Source organism: Orycteropus afer, unplaced genomic scaffold (genome assembly GCF_000298275.1).
Source record: "Orycteropus afer afer isolate SDZICR_OR568_19922 unplaced genomic scaffold, OryAfe1.0 scaffold00134, whole genome shotgun sequence".
Taxonomy (NCBI): domain Eukaryota; kingdom Metazoa; phylum Chordata; class Mammalia; order Tubulidentata; family Orycteropodidae; genus Orycteropus; species Orycteropus afer.
In genome coordinates this window covers 4693881-4708591 of record NW_006921721.1, presented here as the reverse complement: position 1 = coordinate 4708591, position 14711 = coordinate 4693881, and the positions used below count along the sequence as shown (strand labels likewise).

At 42.2% G+C, this 14711-nt stretch overlaps 1 protein-coding gene across 1 annotated transcript in view; it reads left to right on the top strand.

Annotated features, from left to right (window-relative positions):
* Positions 1-14711, top strand: part of DHRS12 (dehydrogenase/reductase 12) — an 87445-nt gene that overhangs the window by 21978 nt on the left and 50756 nt on the right. Inside the window, 2 exon segments of the mRNA XM_007945248.1 lie at positions 1641-1733; positions 3802-3883. Coding sequence (XP_007943439.1) covers positions 1641-1733; positions 3802-3883 — 175 coding nt within the window.

Below are 14711 nucleotides of genomic sequence, written 5' to 3'. Positions count from 1 at the left end.
TGGAAGCACATAAAAATTTAATTTTTAGAAGGTCCCAATCATCTGGTTTCTGTTCTGCTGTTTGTGCATTTTGAATTATGCTTGATAGTCTATTTGTGCCATATATTAGGGCCCTTAAATTTGCCCCTAAATTTTTTCAGGATAGGTCTTGACATGTTCTTTTTGACAATGAATGTGATGCCATTCCTCTTTAATTTGTTGCTCCTAGCATATTGTCTGATTCAAAATGGCCAATACCAGTCCATTTCAGGTCACTAATGTCTAGAATTGGGGCCGACTCGATGGCAAATAACAACAACAACAATGTCTAGAATATTGGTCTTTAAGCATTCTATTTCATTTTTGACAACTTCTAATTTTCCTAGATGCATACTTTGTACATTCTGTGTTCCAATAATTAAAGGATGGTTGCAACTGTTTCTTCCCACTTTGAGTCATGCCTCATCAGCACACGAAGGTCCTGAAAACTTTATTCCATCCACGTCATTAATGTTGACTCTAGTTTGAGGAGGTAGATTTTCCCCAATCATATTCTGAGCACCTTCCACTCTGAAGGGCTCATCTTTTGGCACTATGCTGGGCATAGAGGAAAAGTTATAAACAATGAACAACTTCAGTCGTCTGTGTGTATGACTCTCCGTGCACCATCATAAGGGAGAAGGGAGGCACTGGAGATGTTTCCTCCATCAAGGAGTTCTGAGTCTACTGAAGGAGGCAGCTATGTCCAGTGATAACCATAATACACAGCATCATAAGTAAGGGCTGGGAGTGACAGAGGAAGTTGCGATCTTTTATAATGTGACTTACATATTGTCTGAGGAGCAAAATATTGACCTAAATGTTTGGCAGCAGGAAACTATGACACATCCATAAAATGTCATATTATGCGGCTACTAGGAGCTCTGGTAGCATAGTGGCTAAGACACTTGCCTGCTAACCAGAAGGCTGGCGGTTCAAACCCACCAGCCACTCCTCGGAAGGAAGGTTGGGCAATCCTACTTCCGTAGTGATACTGCCTCGGAAACCCAAGGAGGGGTCGCTATGAGTTGGGACCGACTTGACGGCACATAACAACAACAACAAGAGAGTATAAGGAGTCATCCCTGGGTGTTACAAACACCTGGCTGCTAACCAAAAGGTCACAGGTTGGAGTCCACATAGAGGTGACTTGGAAGAAATACCTGGCACTCTATTTTTGAAAAATCAGCCATAGAAAACCCTGCTCAGAGATACATGGGGTCACCATGAGTCAGGATCTACTAAACAACACTGGTTTGGTTAAAGGGTATAAAGTACATTTATATATAATAAAAATATCTCTAAGACATATTGTTAAAAAAAGAAGAGTGTAGGACAACGTATAATCTGATCTTGTTTGTGTGGAAAGGCATACACTTACACACACACACACACACACACACACACGTTTCTGTATTGTTAAAATGTTCCTGGTTGTGTCATAAGAAAACTGTGAAGAATGGTATATTTTGAGGAGTGAGACTGTTCCTTTCCATTTTGTATCATTTTTAACTATTTGCATTTTGAAAACAGTGTACATGTATTTTTTTATCATTATTAAAAAGATACCAGTTTATAGATACATTTTTAAAAGCTGTATAACTTTCTGTTTTCTGGTTTAGAACATCTATCTGCATGTCGTGGACTTACCTGATCCTAAGAAAATCTTGAAATTTGTTGAGAAATTCAAGTAGGAACATAAACTAAATGTTCTGGTAGTTCTGTAAAATATAAGTCGAGGATAACTCTCCTGCTTGTACATTTTTCATCTGTGAGGATGTAGACTGGTATATGTGTTTGCATGTCCATGTGGTACATCTTCACAAGAATCTTTTGTGATTAGACCTGTTCATGTATTCAAATTCATGTATTTGATTCTAGAAGGGACCCAATATGTTGGTTAGATTTGTGGGGAACTCTCCTACCTAGTGGCTGTCTACTAGGTAGGTATTTTGGGAAGGGTGAAGGGAGGCATTGGAGTTAAGTTTGTTCCATTTTTCATAAAATGACTCTTTGTATATCTATATTCCTGAGTTCTGTAGATTTGAGGGTTGGCATATTAAAATTAGAGGCTCAGGGGTGGGGGGGAAAGAAAGCCTAGTCTCAAAGAATGCCTGCTGCAGACAGCACAGCCTTTAGTGACACACTCAGCATGAAATACCACAGAGAGTCTTGGAGGACACAGGCGGGAAGATGTGTCTTTGCCCAATAAGCCCTTTCCAGGTATTGAAGTTGGAGTTAAGCTGCTTTGCTATCCCAGTAGTTTTATGTGCTTTAGAATGTCTGTTTGGGCAAATGTCTTGTGGTAGTTTGGTTTGTGTGTCAACTTGGCTGGGCCTGGTTGAGTGGTTGGGCAGCTGGTGGTAGTTAATCCCCATGAGGAGATTGGCAGTCAGCTCCATGGTGGGATCTACCATGAGCAGCTGGGTAGCCGCCTTTGGGTATGTGGTCTGCTTCCTGTATATAAGGAGAAGCTTTGAGAATGGTCTCTAGCCTTTGGCACACTTGGACCTTGCATGTAGCTGTGTTGTTGCTCAGCAGCCTGCTATGCTATGCCGACCTTGGGACTTACAGTGGACTTAAGTTATCACCTGCCGTGTGGATTGGTAACATTGGGACTGTGCCTTTTTATTTGTCAACCTTGGGGCTTCTCAGCCTCAGCAGCCAATGGCTGTGTGAGTGAAGAAATGCCTCTACCTCCAGTGAGCCTGGAGCAGGAGGCAGAGCTGGACCCCAAGGTTGAGGGGCTTTCACCCAGCCCCTAGAGCCTGGCACTTTGAACTTGGACTTAACACCTCCAAATTGTAAGAATAAACTCCTGTTTGCTAAGGCCATCCCATTTGTGGTGTATTCCTGTCAGAGCGGCACTAGGTAACCAGAATAAGTCTGATCTTGCAATGTCCAGTATGGCTATTAAGCACTTGAAATGTTGTTAGCTGTTGTTGAGTTGGCCCTCAATTGATGACAACCCATGTACAGTGGAACTAACTGCCACCTGTCCTGTGCCAGCCCCATGATCTGTTGAGGAGCGGACTGCTGTGCTCCATAGGGTTTCATTGGCTGATTTTCAGAAGTAAATTACCAGGCCTTTCTTCCTAGTCCATCGTACTCTGGGCACTCTGCTCACCTGTTCAGCATCACAGAGGTGCACCAGCCTCCACCCACACGTAGGTGGTGCTGCACCTGAAGTGCCTTGGCCAGGAATCAAACCTGCATCTCTTGCATGGAAGGTGAGAATTCTACCACTGATCCACCAGTGCCCTCATTACTCGAATGTAGCTAGTCCAAACTGAAATATACTGTAAGTGTAAAAATCATCAGATTTCTAAGATTAAGTATGAAAAAAATAATGTAAGCTCATTGATTTTTTTTTAATATTGATTACATGTTATGTTATTTTGGATATATTGGCTTAAATAAAATGCACTATTAAAATTCATTTTGCCTGTTTCGTTTTACTTTTTTAATATGGCTATAGAAAATTTAAAGTCACGTTATTCCTGCTGGACAGGGCTGGTCTAAACAAATTCCCAGAGCACTTTATTGTCCATGAGGTGGCCTGGTAAAGCTCTCTTAATTGGAGGTCTCTGCACAGGTTTACAGCTGGACTTCTGCCCAAGTTGTCTTTTCCTGGATGGGGTTTGGAGAGAAGAGATAGCAGAGTAGAACCATGGTTATTGGGGAAACAGCCATTGGGGCTGGAGGTGACGGAGGTGTAGGTCTTGGAACTAGGTTCTTTGGCCCTGTTTTTCTTTCTTTTGAAATGGGAACTGTAATTTCTAGATTAATAATGCAGGTTGCATGATCAATAAAAGACAACTCACAGAAGATAGACTTGAAAAAAACTTTGCAATCAATATTCTAGGTATATACAAGCCATTTTCTTGTTTTTAACAAAATGAACATAGAATACTCAAACCAAAGCAAACTGCTGTCAAGTTGATCCTGACTCCTAGTGACCCTATGAGACAGAATAGAACTGCCCTATAGGATTTCCAAGGCTGTAAGTCTTTGTGGAAATAGACTGCCTCATCTTTCTCCCACAGAGCAGCTGGTGTTTTTGAACCACTGATATTATGGTTAGCAGCCAAGTGCTTAATCACTGCACCACCATGGATCCCTTGACGTAGAATAGATGAGACTAAAGATGAGAGACTAACTTTACAAAAAATATTGACAAACTTTTTGAGTTCTTGGTCCTTAGCATTGCTGTATTCACTTTAAATTTATTCCTAATTGCCCTTGCTTTTCTTCATAGAGCACTGTCTTTTTACATGTTCCTTGTAATATGTGTAGTGCCAGAATACTAAATCTTGTTAAAGCATTTTTTCCTAGGAAGCTCAAGGCTCATTATAGACATTGTTTTGGAGAGGAGAGCAAGTTCATATCAGATGGAGAATCCAAATACAGAAAGTGCAGCCAAAGCTGTGGAAGCCACAACCCTTAGCCAAGAAGATGGACCAAGAGGGCACTTGGCTAGAACACAGGACACCTGGGTTCAGTTCCCGCTCTTCAGCAATGGGCTGCGTAATTTTATGCCAGGTGAGTGGTTCTCAAAGTGGAGTTCCTGGGCCAGCAACATTAGCCTCACTTGAGAACTTATTGTTGTTGTTATGTGCCATTGAGTCAGACCCAACTCATAGCCCCCCTCCTTTGGTTTCTGAGGCAGTATCACGATGGAAGTATATTGCCCAACCTTCTTTCTGAGGAGTGGCTGGTAGGTTTGAACCGCCAGCCTTCTGGTTAGCCATCAAATACCTTAGGCATTATGCTACCAGAGCTCCTGAAAGCTTATTAAAAATACATATTCTCAGGCCTTACCCCAGATCTACTGAATTAGACACTCTGGGAGTGGAGCCCTGCAATCTGTTTAACAAGCCCTCCAGATGATTCTGATGCATCCTAAAGTCTGAAGACCAATGTCTCAGCCTTTTAACCTCTTTGAATTTTCTCTTTCTTGAAACAAGGGGTCTGGAGTACATTATTGTTGTACCTTTTGGCTTGGAAATGCAATGCATCCAAGATTCTCTCCAGTACTGCTTCCTCATAGCAAGTCAAGCTTTTAAGAAGGCATTTTAATTAAGTTTTCTGCTATGTCACAAGATAGGTGGATAGGTGGCAAGGCTTTGGCTGTGGTGGTCACTGAGGAGTCAGACCACTGAATAACATATGAAGGTCAAAATAGCATTGCTGGCACTGATACGGCTAGTTAGAGGGCGGGCTTGGGCTCAGTGTGAGGGCCTATGGTTTCCTTATATTGAACCTGAGGATTAGACTCACCTACCTCTCACAGCCAGTGCTGGCTTGGACAGACAGACACTCTGTCCCTGGCTCTTCAGGAAGAAGAGGGAGAGAGGAGCAGAGTCAAGTATGCCCAGTTTATTGTTTGTAAATTTACTGAATTTACTACAGATGAGCACTCCACCTCCCCAGGGTAGAGGGGACAAGGCAGAGGCAGACAGCATCACTAATAGCGCTCTCTCCATGAGGAAGGAGATGTCAGAAGTGGGGAAGAAGCTTTTTTACAAATACCTGGAAGCTTGCTATGAAATGGTACTTGTTGAGTACAAAACAGATTCGTCTTTGCCTTTGTCCCAAGTGTGGTATCATTGCTGAAGGTACCAAAATGTTGGGGCATATGGCATTTTGGTTGTAACTCTGTTGCAGGGCAGAGACTCATAAAGTGGCTCATCTGGGCAGCTGCTCAGCAAGACCCGGTGCAAAAGGAAGATGCGGGCCCCTTGTTCACAATTTATTAAGAAGGTTAAGACAGCAACAGCAGAATGTTTAAATGTGGACTCTTCCTAGCATGGGGCCCCATCAACAACTCCTGCCCCCTCACCATCCACCATCCAGCAACATTGTACAGAGTATGGCACTAGTGAGCATTGTACCAAAAACAAACAAACAAACAAAAACAAATGCACTGCCATCGAGTTGGACCCGCTCATAGTGACCCCTTCATGACCACCGTATGAAGAAGTATTCCTGCCTACACATTACAGATGAGGAAATGCAGACTGAGAGAAGTTGTGGCCCAAGGTCACGTTGAAGAGCTGGAATATGAACCTAAGTCTCTATGCCGCCACTGCCCGTGTTCTTCGATGCCTAGCTCTTCCTTTCTCTTCCTATTTTTGTGATGTAGGGAGCACTGCAAGGGGAGAGGCCAGTCATGCCATAGGGAGGATAGACCAGGACTTCAGGTGCTTCTTAAAGGAAACAAAGGCTTTGGATGGAGATCAAGAAGAGGACAGTCCATGTAGTAGCAAACAGTTCAGGGATTCCTCAAAAAGTTAAACGTAGGATTACCACATGTCCTGGCAATTCCACTCCTAGATATATCTATATACCCAAGAGAACTGAAAGCAGGAACACAGATATATGCACACCAGTGTTCGTTGCAACACTATTCACAATAGCCAAAAGGTGAAACAAACTGTGTCCATCAAAATGTGGTACATATATATATATACAATAGAATATTACTCAGCCATAGAGACAAATGAAGTTCTGATACATGCTACGACATGGATGAACCTTGAAAACATTATGCTAAGTGAAATAAGTCATCCACAAAAGGACAAGTATTATATGATCACACTGACATGAAATACTAGAACAGACAAATGCATAAAAACCAAAATGTATTACTCCTTAGCAAGGGTGAGAGGTTAGGAAGCCCTGATGGTGCAGTGGTTAAGAGCTCTGCTGCTAATTGAAAGGATGGTGGTTCAAACCCACCAGCCGCTCCACAGGAAAAAGATGAGGCAGTTTGCTTCTGTAAAGATTACAGCCTTGGAAACCCTACGGGACAGTTCTACTCTGTTCTACAGAGTCTCTATGAGTTGTAATCAACTCAATGGCAACGGTTTTTTTTTTTTTTTAGGGGAGAGCTAGGCATGGGGATAAAGGACCTCTGGTGGTGTAGTGATTAAGGCATTTGACTGCTAACCAAATAGTCAGTGGTTCAAACCCACCAGCTGCTCCATGGAAGATGAGGCATTCTGCTTCCATAAAAATTTACAGCCTTGGAAACCCAATGGGGGTCACTATGAGTCAGAATCAAGTTGATGACAGTGAGTTTGGTTTTTTGGTTTTGGAGGGGTGGGAGGAGCAGGGAATGGGGAGGTATTGCTTAAAAGGCACTGAGCTTCTGTTAAGGGTGATGGAAAAAAATTGGTGAACATAATTAATGTCATTGAAGTAAACATGTAAAAATGCCTGAAATGGAAAATGTTTTGTTGTATGTATTTCACCACATAAATTTTTAACAAGAAGAGGACAATCTGGGGATGTCTGCATTAATTGAAAGTGTGGGCAGGGACAATAAACTGTAACAGAACTGCCTCTTTCATTATATGACCTGTTACATTGCAGCTGTGTATGCACCCAGCCTTATTCTGAGGACCTTGATATCTCTTCATTTTCATTTCCTATTTGGGTTAGAAACATTTTCTTGATCTCTCCAGCCTTCCTGAGAAGCACAGTCATTCCTGTTCTTTGATATTTATTCATCATCTCTAGAGTGAAAGACAGTACAATATACAAAGAGGCATGTCAGACGCAGAGGGGGCAGCTGACTGCGTCTTTGCGGGACAGATGAGGAGATACAGAGGTTAAAATATTGTCATTCTGAGGCAGGTCCAGAGCCAAATAAAAAACCCAGATCTCTGTCTGAGGCCTAGGAAATTGCTGGCTGCCTTTCTAATATGAAACATATTTTCCCAGCCAGATTATGTAATGTGGGATAGGTTGTTTTCTATTTTCTAAGATTCAGTTGGGCCTCTAGAAACATTTCCAGTGCCCCAGCCAGTATCAGTAGGTTCCTGACAGAGAGCAGTGCGACACCAATACTTGCAGACTTTCTCACCTTATCCTGAGGGTTTTGAACACCTGGCAGGTTAAATGCAAGATATCTTCTGAGCCTGTGCCAGCACACAGCCCTTTTTAGACATCACAGTACATTCATGGTATATTATTCATAGAATACAAATAGATGATTCATAATGTATGAATTAGATAAAGTTTGGATACAATTCTTGCCTTCTACGTGGGAGACCTGGGTTTGATTCCCCACCAGCATACCTCATGTGCAGCCACCAGCCCTCTGTCAGTGGGATCTTGCAAGCTGCTATGATGCTGAACAGGTTTCAGTAGAGCTTACAGACTAAGACAGACTAGGAAGAAAGGCCTGGCAATCTATTTCCATAACCCAGCCAATGAAAACTCTATGGATCACAATGGCTGATCTACAGCTAATTGTAGGGATGAGGCAGGACTGGGCAGTGTTTAATTCCATATTCATGGAGTCACAATGAGTTGGGGGCCAACTTGACGGCAGCTAACAACAACATCCATCTTCAGTGGGTGTAGAGTTGGGGATGGAGAGGTTTTCAGGGTACCCTCCTGAGGGACAGCATGATCTGCTCGGGTGGCCTTCTTGGGATATGAACCAGTAGAGGTGAAGTGATCTCGTGAGACAGATTCTGTTTGGTTGCTATTCTCACCTCTGGGTGTGGGGTCTTCTGGACTCATATCCATTTTGCCTGTTAGAATTCAGTGGCAGTAAGAGTCTGTGAGGAGTGAAGACAGATGGGCAGGACGGGGGCTGTGCTAAGTGCTCTGCTGGCAGCCTGCCACCGCCTAAGCGTTAGCAGATTAAAACTCTCACCCACATCTTAGCCGTTCTTACACCACAGGGCACAAGATGAAGACACTGATTCTCCCTTCTCTGGGACAGCTGCAGCATCAATTTAATTGAACGTAATAAACAGGCAGTGGTGCCTTGACTCTTTGGCAGAAGGTAGGGGAGTTCACTGTAAGTCGTTTTAGAAGGACACACATCAGCATACAGCAGTGCTCTGCTACTGGTCTTTTTATCACCCGGGCTCTCTAGTCCCTGGAACCTCGTCCTGCCCAATGATAACTGCTGGTCAAAGCAGTGATCCAATGTCCAGAAACACCTCAAGAATAATAATGGTGCATACTGAGCACTTTCCACGTGTCAGTGGCTGCACTAATTGCTTTTCTTTGATCATTTCATTCAGTCCTCACAACTTTACAGATTTTACAAAGGAGGAAGCAGAGGGTCAGAAGTAGCCTGAAATAAAAGTCTGTGAATCACCTGCTAACATGAAAAATAAATAAAAAAAAAACATTGCTGTTGATTTGATTCTGACTCACAGTGACCCCACGTGGGTCAGAATTACACTGTGCTCCATAAGGTTTTCCTGGCTGTAATCTTTACAGAAGCAGATTTCCAGGCCTTTCTGGAAGGCTCAACCACCAACCTTTAGTAGTTGAGTGCAAACTGTTTGCATCACCCAGGGACCTTTGAAACAAAGTCCAACAAGTTATAAACTGGTTGCTTTTGAATGAATCACTTCTGACTTATGTTGGCTCTGTGTGTGTCAGAGTGGTACTGTTGGTGCATTTTTAGGATAGGGTTGTATCAGTCAGCTATTGCTACATAATAACTCCAAAATCTCCAAGGCATACAACAATAAACATATATATTTTGCTGATTCTTCAGTAGCTCAGCTGGGTGGCTTTAAGCAGCAGGTTTGGTCTAGGGTATATTCCAAATGTCACTCATCCTCCTTGGACTAGCAGGCTGACCAGAGTATGCACTTCTCATGGCAATGGCAGAAACCCAAGTATGTAAGCATATTTAAAACCCCTGACTTGCTTCACACGTGCTGACATCCAGTTGACCAAAGCAAGTAATATTACCAGCCCAAAGTCAAGAATCGGGAAAGTATACTCCTTCAACAGAGATGGACAGGAGGGGATCAATACTAATGAACAATAATCTACCACAAAGCAAAAAACCAGACCAGTGGCTGTCAAATTGATTCTGACTCATGGTGACCCCATGTATTTCAGGAGTAGAACTGTTAGGTCATATTGTTTTAACATCCAAATTCCTTAACCTACGATTGAAGTCCTTTGTTACTGGACCTCACCTACCTGTGCAAACATATGTCCCCTTATTTTCCTATACAGATCCTCTACCAATCAACCCCACTATTTTTGGAACATGGAACTAGCATTAATACCGCCATATGTTTGCTCTTGCTGTTTCTTCTGTCTCAGGACTGTTCTCCAAATGGTTGACTTTCGCTTGTCCTCTGTGACTCTGCTTGGCAAACCTTCTCCAGGGCATCTTCCAGGCATCCTCCCCTACACAGAACTTGGTTAGGTGTCCTTCTCATAGCTCCCATAGCACCTTTGTGGTGGCATATCTATTGCACCACCATAGAGAGCACAAGTTTAGAGGCTGGTTTTGTCATAGGGAATCCCTGGGTGATGCAAATGGTTAATGCCCTAAGCTGCTAAACAAAAGGCTGGAGGTCTGAGTTCACCCTGAGGTGCCTCAGAAGAAAGGCCTGGTGATCTACTTCTGAAAAATCAGCCCCTGAAAACCCTGTGTCAGTTCTCCTCTGACACACGAGGAGTCACCATGCCCTGGAATTGACAGCAGCTGGTTTGATATTTTGGTGGTTGTTTTTCTTCCTTAGAGCATAGATCCTTGAGAGAGGCACTGCTTGGCTCTTAGTAGGAGCTCATTCCTGCTGGTTGAGGGGAGGTGATGATGGGTGACTAGGTAGCCAGGCCAGTTCTTCCAGTTACATAACTGTGGGAAAACTGCTTAAACCCCCAAGCCTCATTTTCCCATTCTGTAAAATGGGTATAACTAAAGCTCACCTGTAATTTCATCCTTAAGAAATAGCCACTATTTGAGTAGCAACTGGGATCTTAAAAGCTTGCAAGCAGCCATCTAGATGCAACGATGGGTCTCTCCTTGTCCAGACCAAAGAAGAATGAAGAAAACCAAAGACACATGGAAACAATTAGTCCAAGGGACTGATGCACCATGCGTTCCTCAGCCTATATGACTATGTGACCAGAAGAACTACATGGTGCCTGACTACCACTGTCAACCACTCAGAGGGGGATCTGTGTAGGAGATCCTGGATAGAGTGTGAGAACAATGTGGAATAAAACTCAGAATCATTTGGGGAAAAAAAAAAAAAAAAAGGACCAGTTTTGCTGGTCTGATAGAACGTGGTGGAATCACTGAGACTATGACTCCTAACTGCCCTTCCAGTCTGGAATTGAACCCACACCTGTGGCTTCTAGCCAAATAAAAGACAGGCATATGAGGTGAACATTTACCTGAGATGGATACACTCCTTGGAGAGAACAATCATAGGAGAATAGAAGGGCTGTGTATGCACAGGGAGACAGCTCAGGGGGCAGGAGTGCATGGAGGGAAGGACACAGGGAAGAGGTAACTATGGGGAGGAAGTGAGAGGAGAGTTGTTGCATTGTGGCAAATTGTATTCAATGTCATGAGACAAAGTGTATGTGAACTGCCATATGGAAAGTGAATTTGCTCTGTAAACTTGCACCCAAATCACAATTGAAAAAAAAAAAAGAAAAAGAAAGAAATAGCCACTATTAACGTTTTGGGTCAATTTTCTCTAAGCCTTTTTCTATGCATATCTTCTATATCCAACTGGAATCCTATTGTACATATCATTCTGAGTCCTGTGACTTTCCATTTAAAAAAACATTTCCTCATACTATTACATAACTTTTGAAACGGGACTTCTTTTAGAGAACATTCATTTGTATGAAGGCTCCATAATCAATTTAAGTAATCTCCTGATGTGGATTTTGTCAGTTTATTGTACTGTGGTGGCTTGAGTATTCCTGTGAGGTTGGTAGCTATGCCACTGATACTCAAATACCAGTCACCCATGGTAGACAGGTTTTGGTTCTGCTTCCAGACTGAGACAGACTGGGATGATTTGAGACTAAGACAGACTTTACTGATGGGGCACTACTCAAAATGGGAACAAACAGTTGCAAATGTTAATTAATAATCAGAATGTGGAATGTACAAAGTATGAATCTAGGAAAATTGGAAGTTGTTAAAAATGAAATGGAATGCATAAAGACTGATATCCTAGGCATTAGTCAATTGAAATGAACTGCTATTGACCATTTGGAATCAGACAATCATATGGTCTACTATTCTGGCAATGACAAATTGAAGAGGAGTGGCATTGCATTCATTGTCAAAAAGAACATTTCAAGATCTATCCTAAAGTACAGTGCTGTCAGTGATAGCATAATATCCATACGCCTACAAGGAAGACCAGTTAATACTACTATTATGCAAATTTATGCACCAACCACCAAAGCAAAAGATGAAGAAACTGAAGATTTTTACCCAACTTCTGCAGTCTGAAATTGACCAAACATGCAATAAAGATGAATTGATAATTACTGGTGATTGGAATGCAAAAGTTGGAAACATCAGAAGTTACAGCATTAGTGATAAAATTATGCTGGAGATTGCATGTTATAATTTTGCAAGACCAATGACTTATTCATCGCAAATACCTTATTTCAACAACATGAACGGGGGACTATACACATGGACCTTGCCAGACGGAATACACAGGAATAAAATCAACTACAAATCTGTGGAAAGAGGCGATGGAGAAGCTCAAAATCATCAATCAAAACAAGGCCAGGAGCTGACTGTGGAACAGACCATCAATTGCTCACATGCAATTTCAAGTTGAAGCTGAAGAAAATTTTAAAAAGTCCATGAGAGCTAAAACATGACCTTGATTATATCACACCTGAATTGAGAGACCATCTGAAGAACACATTTGATGCACTGAACACGAGTGACCAAAGACTGGATGAGTTGTGGGATGACATCAAGAATATCATACATGAAGAAAGCAAAAAGCATTAAAAAGAAGGAAAGGAAGAAAAGATCAAAATGGATGTCAGAAGCGACTCTGAAATTTGCTATTGAATGGAAAGTAGGTAAAGCAAAGGGAAGAAATGACAAGATAAAAGAGCTGAACAGAAGATTTCAAAGGGCAGCTCGAGAAGACAAAGAAAAGTATTATAATGAAATGTGAAAAGACCTGGAATTAGTAAACCAAAAGGGAAGAACACATTCAGCATTTCTCAAGCTGAAAGAGCTGAAGAAAAAGTTCGAGCCTCGAGTTGCAATAGTGATGGATTTTTTTTCCCTCTTGAGTATGATCTTTTATTATTATTATTATTATTTTTACTGTGATGTGGGTGAAAGTTTACAGAGCAAATTCACTTTCCATACAGCAGCTCAAATACACTTTGTCTCATGACATTGACTGCAATTTCCCACAATGCAACAGCTCCCTTCCCACTTCCTCCACATAATTACCTCTTCCCTGTGTCCTTCCCTCCATGCACTCCTGCCCCCCACAAGCTGTCTCCCTGTGCATACACAGTCCTTCTATTCTCCCATGATTGATCTCTCAAGAAGTGTATCTACCTCATGTAAATGTTCAGCTCATGTACCTGTCTTTTGTTTGTCTGGAAGCCACAGGAGTGGGTTCAATTCCAGACCTGAAGGGCAGCTATGGGCCATAGTTGCAGTGGTTCCATCAGGCTCTATCAGACCAGAAAACATGGTGTTTTTCTTTTTTTAAATGATTTTGAGTTTTGTTCCACATTGTTCTCGCACTCTATCCAGGATCTCCTACAGAGATCCCCTTCCGAGAGGTTGACAGTGGTGGTCGGGCACCATCTAGTTTTTCTGATTGTATGGTTGTACAGGCTGAGGATTGCATGGTGTACCAGTAGCTTGGGCTAATTGTTTCCATGTGTCTTTCATTTTCTTTATTCTTCTTTGCTCTAGATGAGGAGAGACCCATTGTTGCATCCAGATAACCGCTTGCAAGCTTTTAAGATTCCAGTCACTACTTGCCAAAGTAGGATGTGGAACAATGTTTTTGTGTAGTATCTTATGCCAATTGAGCTTGATGTTCCCCCTGCGGCTATGGTCCCAAGCCCACAGGTCCAACTACTCACTCCCTCTGGCTGTGGCCAAGAAGTGACTATAACCTTGCTCCTTGTCAGCTCTACTGTCTACCTGGGAGTTCCTACAGAACACACAAATACACTTGTAGAAACATTGTCTTCCAATCCTATACATGGTCTTGGGCACACTCCCCCCTCCATAGACAAATCTAATGGTTCAGCCTGTCCACTTACCTATCCACCTGTATATCAATGTTTGCCATCACTGACAACATAGTACCATGTGTGCAAAAAAGGGTTCATCTATGTTGCCTGTACTTCCCATGCACCTCTCTATGTTTCCTCTTCCTCAGTGCCACTGTGTAGATCACTCACATTGGTACATTGCCATTCTCTTCGTCCATATCAATACTTGTCTCTACCTATCTAACAGTGTTCCCTCCCCTCCCCTCCCTCACCCCTGGTAACCAACAAAGAAAATTTCCTTCCATGTACAAACCTTTCCTTGACTTTTTACAATAATGGACTAATACAATATTTGTCCTTCTGTAATTGACTTATTTCACTTAGCATAATGTCCTCCTCCAAGTTCATCAATGTTATGTGGTGTTTTGCAGATTCTATTTTATTCTTTTGGGTTGCATAGTATTCCATTGCATGTATGTACCATAGTTTGGTTATCCATTCTTCTGTTGATGGGCACCTAGGTTGTTTTCATCTTTTGGCTGTTGTAAATAGTGCTGCAATGAACATGGGTGTGCATATATCTGTTCTTGTCCTGGCTCTCACTTCTTTAGGATATATACCTAGTAATGGACTTGCTGGGTCAAATAGTATTTCTAATTCCAGCTTTTTAA